This window comes from Trachurus japonicus, chromosome 16 (genome assembly GCF_045865225.1).
Source record: "Trachurus japonicus isolate A0001 chromosome 16, Traja_1.0".
Classification (NCBI taxonomy): domain Eukaryota; kingdom Metazoa; phylum Chordata; class Actinopteri; order Carangiformes; family Carangidae; genus Trachurus; species Trachurus japonicus.
This window is the reverse complement of record NC_140922.1, coordinates 35,862,469-35,877,521: the sequence shown is the minus strand read 5'-3', so window position 1 is coordinate 35,877,521 and position 15,053 is coordinate 35,862,469. Positions and strand designations below refer to the sequence as shown.

At 40.4% G+C, this 15,053-nt stretch overlaps 2 protein-coding genes across 2 annotated transcripts in view; one reads left to right on the top strand and one right to left on the bottom strand.

Annotated features, from left to right (window-relative positions):
- dcst2 (DC-STAMP domain containing 2) overlaps positions 1-176 on the bottom strand; it is a 33,122-nt gene extending 32,946 nt beyond the window's left edge. Inside the window, exon 1 of the mRNA XM_085803265.1 lies at positions 82-176. Within this exon, the coding sequence (XP_085659391.1) occupies positions 82-176 (95 nt within the window). The remainder of the gene's footprint in view (positions 1-81) is intronic.
- A 153-nt stretch (positions 177-329) lies between these two features.
- dcst1 (DC-STAMP domain containing 1) overlaps positions 330-15,053 on the top strand; it is a 23,540-nt gene continuing 8,816 nt past the window's right edge. The window contains exons 1-8 of the mRNA XM_085803263.1: positions 330-402; positions 2,376-2,438; positions 4,867-4,941; positions 5,049-5,177; positions 6,710-6,849; positions 8,158-8,341; positions 9,944-10,087; positions 12,411-12,532. Of these exons, the coding sequence (XP_085659389.1) occupies positions 381-402; positions 2,376-2,438; positions 4,867-4,941; positions 5,049-5,177; positions 6,710-6,849; positions 8,158-8,341; positions 9,944-10,087; positions 12,411-12,532 (879 nt within the window). The 5' untranslated portion in view covers positions 330-380. The remainder of the gene's footprint in view (positions 403-2,375; positions 2,439-4,866; positions 4,942-5,048; positions 5,178-6,709; positions 6,850-8,157; positions 8,342-9,943; positions 10,088-12,410; positions 12,533-15,053) is intronic.

Here is a 15,053-nt window from a genome sequence, read left to right as displayed (position 1 = left end):
CGGTGCTAGGTGTCTGTCATAGATATATAAACATATACGTATATATATCTATGGGTGTCTGTCACTAGCCTCCTTACTTACCTGCGCAGGACTCCTCTCAAGGTGCGTCTGGCCCCGCCCCCTCCTCCTCCTCCTCCTCCCACCTGGACCGTGACGTCACTTTTCATCAGCTCCATCCCATCATTAGTAAAAACTTCGGTCTCGCTCGCCAGGTAGAAGGTAAACACTGATGAAGCCTTTCGGTTCCTTCACAGTCACATACTAGAAACCATTACAGAAGCTTCCAGAAGATTCAACCTGACGTCATCACCTCCACCTGGATCAGCTGACGTCATCCCCTCCACCTGGATCAGCTGACGTCATCACCTCCACCTGCACCGATGCCTCCGTCTCCTGTCCGCGGTGAGTTTAGTCACACACACATCAACCTCATGCTGCTAGTTTAGTTTAGAGAGAGATAGATAGATAGATAAAACGATAGATAGAACGATAGATAGATAGAACGATAGATAGATAGATAGATAGATAGATAGATAGATAGATAGATAGATAGATAGATAGATAGATAGATACAGTAGAACGATAGATAGATAGATAGATAGATAGATAGATAGATAGATAGATAGATAGATAGATAGATAGATAGATAGATACAGTAGAACGATAGATAGATAGATAGATAGATAGATAGATAGATAGATAGATAGATAGATACAGTAGAACGATAGATAGATAGATAGATAGATAGATAGATAGATAGATAGAACGATAGAACGATAGATAGAACGATAGATAGAACGATAGATAGAACGATAGATAGATAGATAGATAGATAGATAGATAGATAGATAGATAGATAGATACAGTAGAACGATAGATAGATAGAACGATAGATAGATAGAACGATAGATAGATAGAACGATAGATAGAACGATAGATAGATAGATAGATAGATAGATAGATAGATAGATAGATAGATAGATAGATAGATAGATAGATACAGTAGAACGATAGATAGATAGAACGATAGATAGAACGATAGATAGAACGATAGATAGATAGAACGATAGATAGATAGATAGATAGATAGATAGATAGATAGATAGATAGATAGATAAAACGATAGATAGATAGAACGATAGATAGATAGATAGATAGATAGATAGATAGATAGATAGATAGATAGATAGATACAGTAGAACGATAGATAGATAGATAGATAGATACAGTAGAACGATAGAACGATAGATAGATAGAACGATAGATAGAACGATAGATAGATAGATAGATAGATAGAACAGTAGAACGATAGAACGATAGATAGATAGAACGATAGATAGAACGATAGATAGAACGATAGATAGATAGATAGATAGATAGATAGATAGATAGATAGATAGATAGAACAGTAGAACGATAGAACGATAGATAGATAGAACGATAGATAGAACGATAGATAGATAGATAGATAGATAGATAGATAGATAGATAGATAGATAGATAGATAGATACAGTAGAACGATAGATAGATAGAACGATAGATAGAACGATAGATAGAACGATAGATAGATAGATAGATAGATAGATAGATAGATAGATAGATAGATAGATAGATAGATAGATAGATAGATAGATAGATAGATAGATAGATAGATAGATAGATAGATAATACTTTATTCATCCCTAGCAGGGAAATTCAAGTTAGTCCAGTAGCTCACACAACAATGACACAAAAAAGATGAACACAAAAAACATTTTAACAAGTGTTATATAAGTTTAGTTTATTAGTTTAATAAGGGACAATGTGCAATTACATTAATCATTTAAAAGAAAAAATGAAAAGATGGTTGCACCAGATTTAGCTCCCAGCTAGTTTCCATCTGTAGTCCCTATACACATAACATACAAGTAATAAAATACACAGAATACAAGCTACTATACAAAGATGAGGCATAAACAGACACAGTTAGACAATGGACAACACTTAGACAACAACATGTATGAGGTAGGTAAAGTGCAAAGTGCTCATAGCAGCATGATTATTCATAGTATCGATAGTAATAAATAAAGTGATAATAGATAAAACATGAAAGTGGCAACAGTGGCAGATGTAATACTAACGATGGTAATTCTCAGTTACAAAAGATAAAAAATGACCAGCTATGGTGATGTGACAGGTGTATCTGTGGATATCAGATGGAAACAAAGACATTCAATATACTATTTATAAACCGTCTTTGCTAAAGCTGAGCTAACTTTGTAAGCTTGTGAGGGTTTTTTTTTTCATGGTGGTAAGTTAGTAACCATAGAAACGACCTGTGTTTTGTGTGATGTGACGTCATGAACCAGGTGTCCGTGTCTCGTGTCTCCTCCAGGTGTGAGGAGCCTCCTGCCTCACGTGCTCCTCAGGGCGCTGCTTGGAGCCGCCAGCGGAGCAGGTAACCTGACGTCACTGTTCAAGGTGAACAGTGTCTCATTACAGTGGACTAATAAGTTTTTCTCATTGTTTTACCTGTATTACTCTTATATTTCAACACATTGGAGGGGGCACGGCTCTGCTGCTGACCCAGTGTCTAACTAACATATTTTTATTCTCATTAAATTCTTTCTTTTGTTTAATGTTTTTGTGACTTTTTAGTAAGAAGAATAAGAATAGAGTTCTTATTAATAAATCAGAATGATTAACTATCTAACTATTTAGATAGGCCTATATTCATTACGACAGAGTATTAGGGCCACATTGAGAAAATAACTTTTTACAGACTTTGAGAATAAAGTCATACATTTATGAGAATAAAGTCATAATATTTTAACCTGTTTGTTCTAGAGGAGGAAAGTTGTTGAAATGAGGCTGTGGAGTGTTTGGTGAAGTTTTCCTACCGAATTTTGTCTGCATTCTGGTTCCCGTCTTCTAGCAGATCAGGAAATCACCAAATTCACCTACTGTAAAAGTGTTCACCAACATAAAACGTATAAAATAGGCAATAACTTGTAATACAACAAAAAGCAAAAGGTTAACTTATGTAATGGCTCTGGGACTTTCTTGTAAATTATATTCCTTAAATTGAAAAGTTTCACCGCATTTTTTTTAGCTTGGTGCTTTTATTTTGACAGAAAGGCCTGTCTCTCTAGACTACTTCAGTATAGGTTTCACAAACAAGGAGAGCCCCACTATGTAGTTTTGGGCCTGTGTTGGGCTGCACGGCCGACCAGCCTCCCCTCCAGGACCATGAATCCTACAGTGGGGCTTGGCTCATCAGCACCACACTGTCAGTATCAGGACTTTGAAAAGAAAATGCTTCTATTCCTTAGAAAGAACCAGGCGGACTTGGAGGAAGTCGCTGCTTTTTTCGCCATAAAACTGCCACTTTATTCTCGTAATATTATGACTTAAAAACTATGACTTTATTCTCTAAGTCTGTGAAAAAAAAATCTCAATGTGGCCTAATACCCCGTCATAATTCATAGATCAGTGGTTCTCAACGTGGGGTCCAGGGACCCCCAGGGGTCCTTGAGAGGGTTTAAGGGGGTCCCTGACTTTTTCTTGAAATTTTACCACTTTTTTTTTTTAGAATTTATGAAAAGTTTTTTGAGAAATTTTTACCACTCTTTTTTTTTATCATTATTTATTTTTCCCTTAAAAAAAAATGTAAAGAAATTTTAACCACTTTTTTCTAGAATTTTTAAAAAACTTTTTTTTGGAGAAATTTTACCACTTTTCTCTGGAAAATTTTTAACTTTTTTTTTTTCTATCACTTTTTTTCTAGAATAAAAAAAAATCAGAATTTTTACCACATGTTCTAGAAATGTTTAAATGTTTTTAGAGAAATTGTACCACTTTTTTCCAGAAATGTCTTTATAATATTTCCAAAAATTCACGCCATTGGCCCTAATTTTAAAGGTTGACTATGTAGAATTACAAGAAAAACAACAGAAAAAGAATTCCAGCAGTCGATTGCCAGACCGTTGCTAGGTAAAACGGGCCGTTGCTAGGGACTCCACTCTGATCAGAGGACAGCAGAGGAGGAGAGCTAAGCAGGATATTTACCTTATGTTTCATTTTACCGTCATTAACAGCATAATAAATGACTTGTAGCTTGTTACAGGGACAGTGGAGGCTCTCTGCCTTCACACCGCTGCTGCTCAGAGCCTCAGAGCCTCCGCTGTCACTGCTCTCGTCAAGTTGGAAAAAAAAAAAAAAAGGAGCTCCGTGGCACCGAAAGTCCGCGACGATAAACGTGTTTATGACAGATAAGACTACACAAATACACCCATCCTAACAAGTATATGATAATCCATTGATCCACCGATTGATTATTAAAAAGGCTTGGTTGAAAACAGACGCATCCGACCGGGAGGAGGCAGGAAAACAGCGGAGAACTGAGCCACATGTCGGCTACAGGTACGAATGTAAACAGAACGTTGACAGAAAGTCAGTTGTCGAGCCCGTCAAAAATATAAAAAATAATAATTCAGACTAAAAAAATTTTTTTTATGGAAAAGCAATACTTTCATTCTGTACCCCTCTAAAGGCCCCATGGATGTATTATTTTTGAAAAAATATAGCTTTTAATAAATATTCTACATATTCAACCTTTAATGTCGTACATTGACTAAAAATATATGTAACATTCTTCAGTCTCAGAACAAATATTTGTGTATTTCTGGTGTTTGCTTCAAAATTTTGTCCAGTGGGGGTCCAAATTTAGGGTCCTGATGTAAAAACCTTTGAGAACCACTGTGTTATAGATAATGTAGATTAAAATGTATGTTTAAATCTTATTTGTATCAGTGTTTCAGGATCAGTTTCTTTTATTACAAATATCAAAATGTGATGATGATTGTAACGAGGCGACTTCCTGTCAGTCCTGTTCCTGGGCGTCGCTCACAGCCTCCCTCTGACCTTTGACCTGAAGCTGGCAGCAGGAAGTGTGTTTGTCGGTGAGGAGACGATCTTTACTCACACACACACACACACACACACACACACACACACAGCACTGTCTGACTGCTGTGTGTGTGTGTGTGTGTCTGTGTGTGTGTGTCAGGTGTGTGTCTGGTGGGCGGGGCGTTGTCCTCCTCCTTCAGGTGCTCGGTCCTCCTGATGTTTCCCAGCATGCTCGGCTCCCGGGGTCGAGCGTACCTCATGTTACTCACCCTGTCTGTGCTCTACGGAGGTACGCACACACACACACACACACACACATACACACACACACACACACACACACGCACACACACCGGTGACACCTGCTGGACTGCAGCTGCATCATACACACATGCAGGGTTTGTAGACAATAACAGTTTAAATCCCTATGCAGCAATAAAACACATGAAGCAGATTGGATTAAATAAACTATTTATTAAAGGGATAGTTCAACATTTTGTCAAACTGGCCCATTGCCATAATCCCTACACTGCAAAAACTCAAAATCTGTCCAAGAATATTTGTCTTATTTCTTGTCAAAATGTCTCATTTCTAGTCAAAACTAATCTCTTTCCACTTAAAATAAGACTCATCACCTAAAAATTAACTTGTTTTTAGATAAATTCCATTTGTTTCAAGCTGATTTTCACTTGAAATAAGTAGAAAAATCTGCCAGTGAAAGCAGGTTTTTTTGTGTTTGTAATAAGAAAGAAAAACTTGCTCCACTATCAGATTTTTCTACTTATTTCAAGTGAAAATCTGCTTGAAAGAAGTAAAAAGTGTCTAAAAACAAGCTACTTTATTTTGTCTTATTTTAAGTATAATGGGATTTATTTTGACTAGAAATGACATTTTGACTAGAAATAAGACAAATATTCTTGGTAAGATCTTGAGTTTTTGCAGTATAGTCTTAGCAGTAGGTTCGTTACCTTTAATTGTCGGTGCAAGCTACTTTTAGAACGGCGGAGCAGAGCCGTGAGCTGCTCAGAGCTACGCTACGGAGGCTCGTTATGGGATTTCTTGGTTTCCCTCATCATCAAACTCATCAAATACACAATCCAACAACTCCACAACGCTCTGGTGGACAAGTTGTGAGCTGCACATTCACCACACTATGAGATAATAACACAACGTTACCACACAGAGTTGTTGTAGAGGGAAATACAGAGACTGTTGATGAAAAACTGTCCCTGAAGGCAACGTGCATCAGTGGTTTTACATGAATTTCCCTCTAAAACAACTCTGTCTGGTATTATTATTACTGGTGTAGATAACATCTCTAGCTAAATTCTTAAAGCTATTATAAACAGAACTTTGGAGCGGCCTGTCCTGACAGAAGTGAACCACTGAGGTTGTGGAGGGAGTTTCACAGTGAAACTATTGTTCATCTGGTGATAAAGCATCAGATCTGGGAAACTCAGTTTATGTCGAATGAATCTGGATATTGAGCCACACTCCCTCATCAAACTCATCAAATACACAATCCAACAACTCCACAACGCTCTGGTGGACAAGTTGTGAGCTGCACATTCACCACACTATGAGATAATAACACAACGTTACCACACAGAGTTGTTTTAGAGGGAAATTCATGCAAAACCGCTGATGCACGTTGCCTTCAGGGACAGTTTTTCATCAACAGTCTCTGTATTTCCCTCTAAAACAACTCTGTCATGAACACATGTATTTTTGTGTGTGTGTTCTTCTGTCCTACAGATTAAACAGGTGTGTAGATCTGTGTGTTGTATTGTGATGTCATGACTGATGATGATGTCACCACAGGGCCGGTCTCTAACATCCAGCGTAACATGGAGTCGGCCGCTCTGTCCCTGAGCTGTAACCTGGACCTGCAGCTGCACCACAGCAGGTTGCTATGGAGAGACGCCATCACACCGTTCCTACGCATCACCGAGGAGCTCATGGTGACGGGGACACGCCCCCACGCATCGCTGCTAACAGATAGCTGCTAACGGCTAACAGATAGCTGCTAACGGCTAATAGATACTAACTGCTAACAGATAGCTGCTAACAGATAGCTGCTACCGGCTTACCGATAACTGCTAACGGCTAACCAATAACTGCTAACAGATAGCTACTAACGGCTAATAGATAACTGCTAACTGCTAACGTCTAAGAGATAGCTGCTAACAGCTAACAGATAACTGCTAACCGATAACTGCTAACGGCTAACAGATAACTGCTAACAGACAGCTGCTAACGGCTTACCGATAACTGCTAACGGCTAACAGATAACTGCTAACAGATAACTACTAACGGCTAACAGATAACTGCTAACGGCTAATAGATAACTGTTAACGGTTAACTGCTAACAGATAACCGATAACTGCTAACAGATAGCTACTAACGGCTAATAGATAACTGCTAACTGCTAACGTCTAAGAGATAGCTGCTAACATCTTACCGATAACTGCTAACAGCTAACAGATAACTGCTAACCGATAACTGCTAACGGCTAACAGATAACTGCTAACAGACAGCTGCTAACAGCTTACCGATAACTGCTAACGGCTAACAGATAACTGCTAACAGATAACTACTAACGGCTAACAGCTAACTGCTAACGGCTAATAGATAACAGTTAACGGTTAACTGCTAACGTCGAACAGATAGCTGCTAACGTCTAACAGATAGCTGCTAACGGCTAACAGATAACTGCTAACGGCTAACTGTTAACTGCTAACGTCGAACAGATAGCTGCTAATGGCTAATAGATAACTGCTAATGGCTAACTGTTAACTGCTAATATCTAACAGATAGCTGCTAACCGATAACTGCTAACGGCTTACCGAATACTGCTAATGGCTAACAGATAACTGCTAACAGATAGCTACCAATGGCTAACAGATAATTGCTAACGGCTAATAGATAACTGCAAACGGCTCACTGTTAACTGTTAATGGCTAACAGATAACTGCTAACAGCTAACGTCTAACAGATAGCTGCTAACGGCTAATAGACAGCTGCTAACGGCTAACATAACTGCTAATATCTGTTAGCCATTAGTAGTTAGCATCCTATCTGTAAGCCATTAGCAGCCAATCTGTTAGCCGTTATTATCTGTTAGCTGTTAGCAGTTATCTGTTAGCAGCCTATCTGTTAGTCGTTAGCAGCCTGATGAATGAGTAATCCTGTTTCTATGACAACCGATCTGATCAATGAGAGCGATCAGCGTGAATGACGAGGGGGCGGGGCTTGTGTCCACGGTGCAGGGCGACAAGGCGGAGTTTGAGTCGGAGGCCGCGGACGTCAGCAGGAAGTTCCAGCGGCTCAGAGACGAGGTCGTGCTTCAGTACGGATACGACGGGTTCAAACCTGCGGACGGTGCCGCCACCGCCGCCGCTGCCGGCAGCACGCAGGAGCAGTTCACTACAAAGACCAAGATGCAGTGCGACAGTGAGTCACAGTCACTACCTTTAAAGGGACAACGAGGAGTTTCTATTCGGTTATAAAAAAGTCTCACGTTAATGTGGATGAATCTCCGCTACCCACACTTGTTAATGGCTCCATTTTCGATAAATATATCGTTCTGTCTCTATCGTTATTTTGTTATTATAAGTGGCGGCGGAGATGCTGGTCGAGCCGACCAGCGTTTCCTTAATGAGAATAACGCAGCTGAATCTCTGTTTATGGTCGGAACTACGATGGTAACTGAACCTCTTTGAACCTCTGACTTTAATTCTTGATGAATGAAAACATGAGTCCGTCTTGCGCCGGTCAAAGAATTCTACAGTGCGCGCGGAGGCTCATAAATGTAGTGTGAAAACGCTTTGCTTTTCCAAAACTCCTCGTTGTCCCTTTAAACAAACCTTTTTTTATTTATTTAAAACGTTATTATCATTCGACAATGCAGCATAAAGAGTAATGACAGACTAGAAAATTTCCTCTGGGGAAATTTTGAGACTGCCGGTTTTACCATCTCTGTCAACATGGGACTCAAACCCACGATCTTAAGGTCAAGACAGAGCTGATCAGACAGACACATGATCATCTTTCTATAAGCACTGATATGGAGGAGCTGTAACCACATTAGGTTAACTGTGTGTGTGTGTGTGTGTGTGTGTGTGTGTGTGTGTGTGTGTGTGTGTGTGACTGTAATCACATGAAGCTGGCTCTAGAGTCTGTGTGTGTGTGTGTGTGACTGACTTGACACATAGTTAGTTAGTAGCTGCATCCTGTGTCAGTCTGATTTAGCTGTGTCTGTGTTTATAAACATTTAAACGAGCGCCAGGTGGATTGTTTATGAAGTTAACGAGCTCTGGCCTGAGGATCAAAGAGGTTACCACGGCGATAGGGGCCCCCGCAGGCTGAGACAGACAGAAACGTGGAGAAAAAGAGCGATTTTCTGCCTCTGCACCGGTCTCGCAATTAGGCTTAGGGTGACAAAACGGTAACTCCTATCAGAACAAAACACAGATCAACGTTGCTCTAAGGACTTCCTGAAAAATGTGGTACGATTTGGTGTTTCTACAGTAAATATTTTGGAGACGCTGGCAGTTTTAAAACATCAGGCCGTTCTGCTCCTCTCAGAAAATATTTGTATTGGAGTCAATGAGGAGCAGAGACAGACGTGGCCGCACTTAGAGGCTGATAATTCAAATTCTGTAAATCTCTCTGATATTTTCAGCACATGGTGAGAAACAGAACAAGTTTGTCTACAAATTTGGAAAAAATCATGTGTGTAGAGTGTAAATTGTGGCCGTTTGGAGTTTGGAAAGAGAAAAAATCTGGAGTTTTTCTGGCATCTCTCCCACTCTAACCGATGATGTCACCCACTCTGACACGAACATTCCGTCCAATACACACCCATTATAATCTCATAATTTCTCCAAAAATGATCATGGTCATTGATCATGGATTGATCAAAAACTATATGACCTATCAAAACGTGGAGTAATACGACAATACACAAGACTTGTGTCTACTGTTTAAAGTTTAAATGGAGTCTCTAGGTGAAAGTATGCCTGAGCAGTAGACGTTTGTCTGTGTGTTGTGTAGGCGTGGTGGACGGCGGCGTGCGGCGCTGCTCTGATTGGTTCAGCCGGCGGTGGGAGGAATGTCTAGAGGCCGTTCCCGTTCCCGTCCTCAACCACCTGCTCTGTGTCGCCATGAAGTTCCACTTCCTGTGTGACGTCCTCAGAGGTCAGAGGTCACACACACACACACACACACACACACACACACACACACACACACACACACACACACACACACACACACACACACACACACACACACACACACATACACACACACATTCACACACACACTCAACTATAGATCTGATTGGTCGGAGGAGGAGGAGGTCAGAGGTCAAATCAATCAGTCGCTGTCTCTTTTTCCTCCTCTTCCTCCTCTTCTTACTCCTCCTTCCTTTTTCTTCCTCCTTCCTCCTCCTTCTCTTCTTCCTCCTCTTCTTACTCCTCCTTCCTTTTTCTTCCTCCTTCCTCCTCCTCTTCCTCCTCTTCTTACTCCTCCTTCCTTTTTCTTCCTCCTACCTCCTCCTCCTCTTCTTCCTCATCATTCCTCCTCCTCCTATTGTTTCTTCCTCTTCTTCCTCTTCTTCTTCCTCCTTCCTCCTCCTCTTCCTCTTCTTCTTCCTCCTTCCTCCTCCTCTTCTCCTTCCTCCTCCTCCTCCTCCTCCCCCCCTTCCTCCTCCTCCTCCTTCCTCCTCCTCCTCCTCCTCCTTCCTCCTCCTCCTCCTCCTCTCCTCCTCTACTCCCCCCCTCTTCCTCCTCCTCCTTCCTCCTCTTCCTTCCTCCTCCTCCTCTTCTTCCTCCTTCCTCCTTCTGTTTCTCCTTCCTTTTCCTCCTCCTTCCTCCTCCTCCTTCCGTTTCTCCTCTTCTTCCTCCTTCCTCCTCCTCCTTCCGTTTCTCCTTCCTTTTCCTCCTCTTCTTCTCTCTCCTTCCTCCTCCTCCTTCTCCCTCCTTCCTTTTCCTCCTCCTCCTTCCTTTTCCTCCCCTTCTTCCCCCTTCCTCCTCCTCCTCCTTCATTTTCCTCTTCTTCCTCCTCCTCCTCCTCCTTTACTTTACTTTATTTGTTTATTTAGTTGGGACAGTGCATATTAATGAACAGTGAGTACTAGAGTACCACAGTAAATACACCGGATTTAACACATGTGTTAAATTACATCTGTAGTCCCCAAAACAATACATACCCAGGGGGCAAAGCAAAACAACAGACAGGGAGCGTTGTAAAAGGTTTGACACCAGAAATGATATCTAGGAACTTGAAGGATTAAAACCTGGGTGGACAACCCGGTCAACTAGCTGCTGGAAAGCTACAGGGGCCAAAACCCCTTTCTGGGGTCATTTTGCTGGCGAAATGATGTAAATGCAAATATTTAGGTACTACAATGGCATAAATAGTCATACAACTATAAAATTTGGCAGAGAGTATCTTGACACATAGGGAGAGGCAAGAAAAGAAGATTCTGGGGTTTGTTGTAACTCGATTTTAAGATATCACCCTCAACATCCCAAAAAAGACCAAAAAAAGTACTGTTCGCCTGACAAATTCTCATGGAAATTATTATTTTTCAGCACTTTATGGAGAATATCTATGCTTAACATGTATATAGAAAATTTCCTTAATTCATAAGCTTCCATTTGAGTCCAAGATAGCCTTTCTATCTCCAAAGCCCCACTTGCTGTGGCCAACGGTCTTCTCTATCTCTCTGTTCACTTTGGGGAGACCAGAAATAGAATGGTTTCTGATCAGGCCAGTTCACATGTAGTTTTTCCACAATAGGTGTTGCATTGTTTAAGACAGCCTGTAGCTTTCCAGTAGCTAGTAGAAAGGCTATCTTGGACTCAAATGGAAGCTTATGAATTAAGGAATTTTTCTATATACATGTTAAGCATAGATATTCTCCATAAAGTGCTGAAAAATAATAATTTTCATGAGAATTTGTCAGGCGAACAGTACTTTTTTTGGTCTTTTTTGGGATGTTGAGGGTGATATCTTAAAATCGAGTTGCAACAAACCCCAGAATCTTTTTTTCCTGCCTCCCCCTATGTGTCAAGATACTCTCTGCCAAATGTTAGAGTTGTATGACTATTTATGCCATTGTAGTACCTAAATATTTGCATTTACATCATTTCGCCAGCAAAATGACCCCAGAAAGGGGTTTTGGCCCCCTGCAGCTTTCCAGCAGCTAGTTGACCGGGTTGTCCACCCAGGTTTTAATCCTTCAAGTTCCTAGATATCATTTCTGCTGTCAAACCTTTTACAACGCTCCGTGTCCGTTTTTCAAAAAACTGGGATTTTGCCCCCTGGGTAACAACTATTAACATAAAAAGTCCAGAAAGACGGAGGACCAGTAGATAACAGGAAAAGTACATTTACATAGTTACAGGGTTGGACATGATTCTATATATGATCTATATAGCTGGAATTAACATGATTCATTGAAATATAAAAATATAAATCTATACAGTTGTGCTTGACATGATTCCTCCTCCAGTGATGACTCCGTGGTGCAGGGAGCAGCTCCCCGTGGAGGGAAACTTCGGTCGGCTGTTTGATAAACTCAACGTGTCGGTCGACCGCTTGTCCAGAGAGTTCAGCACCGACCTCATCGTCCAGGTCAGAGGTCAGAGGTCACCGTCATGCATAGATATATACACGTAGAAGCCTCTGCCTCTGACGCTGCTGCCCATTGGAACGGATTGTGGCCGCCGCCGCCATCTTGAGCAGGAGGAGGTGTCTAACTTTGACTTCCTGTATCTACAGAGGCAGTAGAGCTCTATCACTGAAGCTGTTTGTTTTAATATAAATACTACAACTCAGCTACATAACTCAGGTTAGCAGTTATAGGGTTAATGTAAGTGCCATGAAACTGATTTAATATGGCCTAGCACAATTATATAGGTAGCCTCATCACCATGGCAACCACAAACTCACAACTACCACAGCCTATAGCCTACACATACAGGCAACAAAATAACAAACTATTAATATATGAACTAGTGGTATAAGCACTAAATGTAACACATATCCCACCCTATGATACGTTTCATTTATGTCAGATAACTTAACTCACCTACATCAAATTCAACAAGTTCAGAACAGTTCTATAATATAAAACAACTTATTAATGGAGAAAAGTTATTCCATGTCTCTTGGTTTTGGTGTTTCTTTCATGGGAACGTCCGTACGCGGCACAAAAGTTTGGTATTTCACCAGATTCACAGCTCGTGAGCTTAGAATTATAGGGTTCTATCTCCGTTTTGGGTAGTTCCGAGATATTGAGCATCAAAGTTCCAACTCGGCTTGTGTTTTGGTTGATAGAACCTTTTTATTTTATGAATAACTAATTAAAAAAAATGTTGAAAATGTAAAAATAACACCACACAGGCATTAACAGACCACTAATGCATGATATTATGCAAAAAACTCAATTTTGAAAAAAATGGAGATAGAACCTTATAATTCTAAGCTCACGAGCTGTCAAACCCTCTGACTGGTCTGACTGTTGATGCTGCTCAGGAGGAACTCCCCCCCAAGATGGCCGCCAAGAGACATTCCTGACAAGCCCCAGTGCTCCATCTACGTATATATATATATTTTTTTATAAACTTTATTTACACATAGTAGTGTACAAGGCAACTGTCAATACGAACACGGAATGCTTGAGGTAATGCACTTGGGGAAAATAACAAAACAAAATAAAGCAAAAAAAAAAACATAATAATGACAATAGTGCATGAATCAAATAAAGAGAGCAACAGAGAGAAAATAAATAAATTAAAATAAATCAAATTCATTACATAAGGCTAAGGTTTTTAAAGCTTTGGAGTTTTTGCAAAAATGAAGTGTGTCCAGAGATGATTTACAGTAAGGGATGAAGATAAAAAAGTTGGGTTTTTGTTTTGTAAATGTTCTGGTGTGTATATGGAATTTTGCTAATAGAATAAAAAGGTTGATAATAAATAATTTCTTTGTGGGTATTTTCTTATCAAAAAGACCAAATAAAATAAATTCAATTTTGATTTTAACCCTCTATGGTACCATGTTACCACTTTCTGGCCTGTCACATCTCCACAATTCATCCCATTTAATGCTGTAATACTTTAAAAAAGAGAGGAGACCTTAGAGAACCAATAACAATGCTTTAATTTATCACATGACTTTCAAGAAGCCATAGTGAAACCCTTTTCTGCAGACTTTTTCAAAGGAAACAGGTTTGCCATTTTGCTCCACTAAAACGGTGTGAAAACATACAGTAACTTCCTGGCCCTTTTTCATCTGGAAAAAAATATATTTACACTAATAGATTAGTAAAGTTTAATTTTTAATAGTTCCATGCAATTTATTTACTCATTAAATAATGGAAACTTGTTAAAATGCACCTGTTGCCCCAAAGCAACAACGTACCATTATAGAAAATTGCAGTGTTGCCTTGAGGCGACAGTGGACCATTATGGAATCACTAGCCATGTTTCCATCCAAAGTGATTCGAATTACTGAGAAATGCGCATTAAAAGAAATTCGAATCATGTGTGTTTCCATCTACGGACTTTGCATCCCCCCCCCCTCCCGGCCGGACGGACGGACGGTCTGATTTGAACACATTAGCGCGATTTAGCGCATATGTTTATTACCGTCATAACGCGACCCGTGTGTGTGTGTGTGTGTGTGTGTGTGTGTGTGGGAGAGAGAGAGAGAGAGAGAGAGAGTTGCGCCGCCCCAGACTTTATTAATGATAAACGCTGGATTCGCTGGTTGATAAGTTTGGTTTTTACTGAGGAGGAACTATGAAGAACTGTGCAGTAATCACATATGAAGGTGTGTGGGGGCTTTTATTTTGCCGTGGCGATGCGCCACAATTAATTAACTGTTGTGTGACAGCGGAAACCCTGATGTTGTCTTGTGAGTGAACTGCAAACACGGGAGTAGACGGGGTGAAAGTGCGCTACGTCACACTTGATTCGCATACAGCTGTTTCCATCCCATTCGAATCAACCAAAACCCGGCCATAGCGAGCGTATTTCAGTTTGTGCGAATCAGAGGATTTTAATGCGAATCACGGCGTTTCCATCATCATTTTCCGATGCGATACATCTCGATGCGCATCTAAACAGCTGATGGAAACGCACCTGTTGCA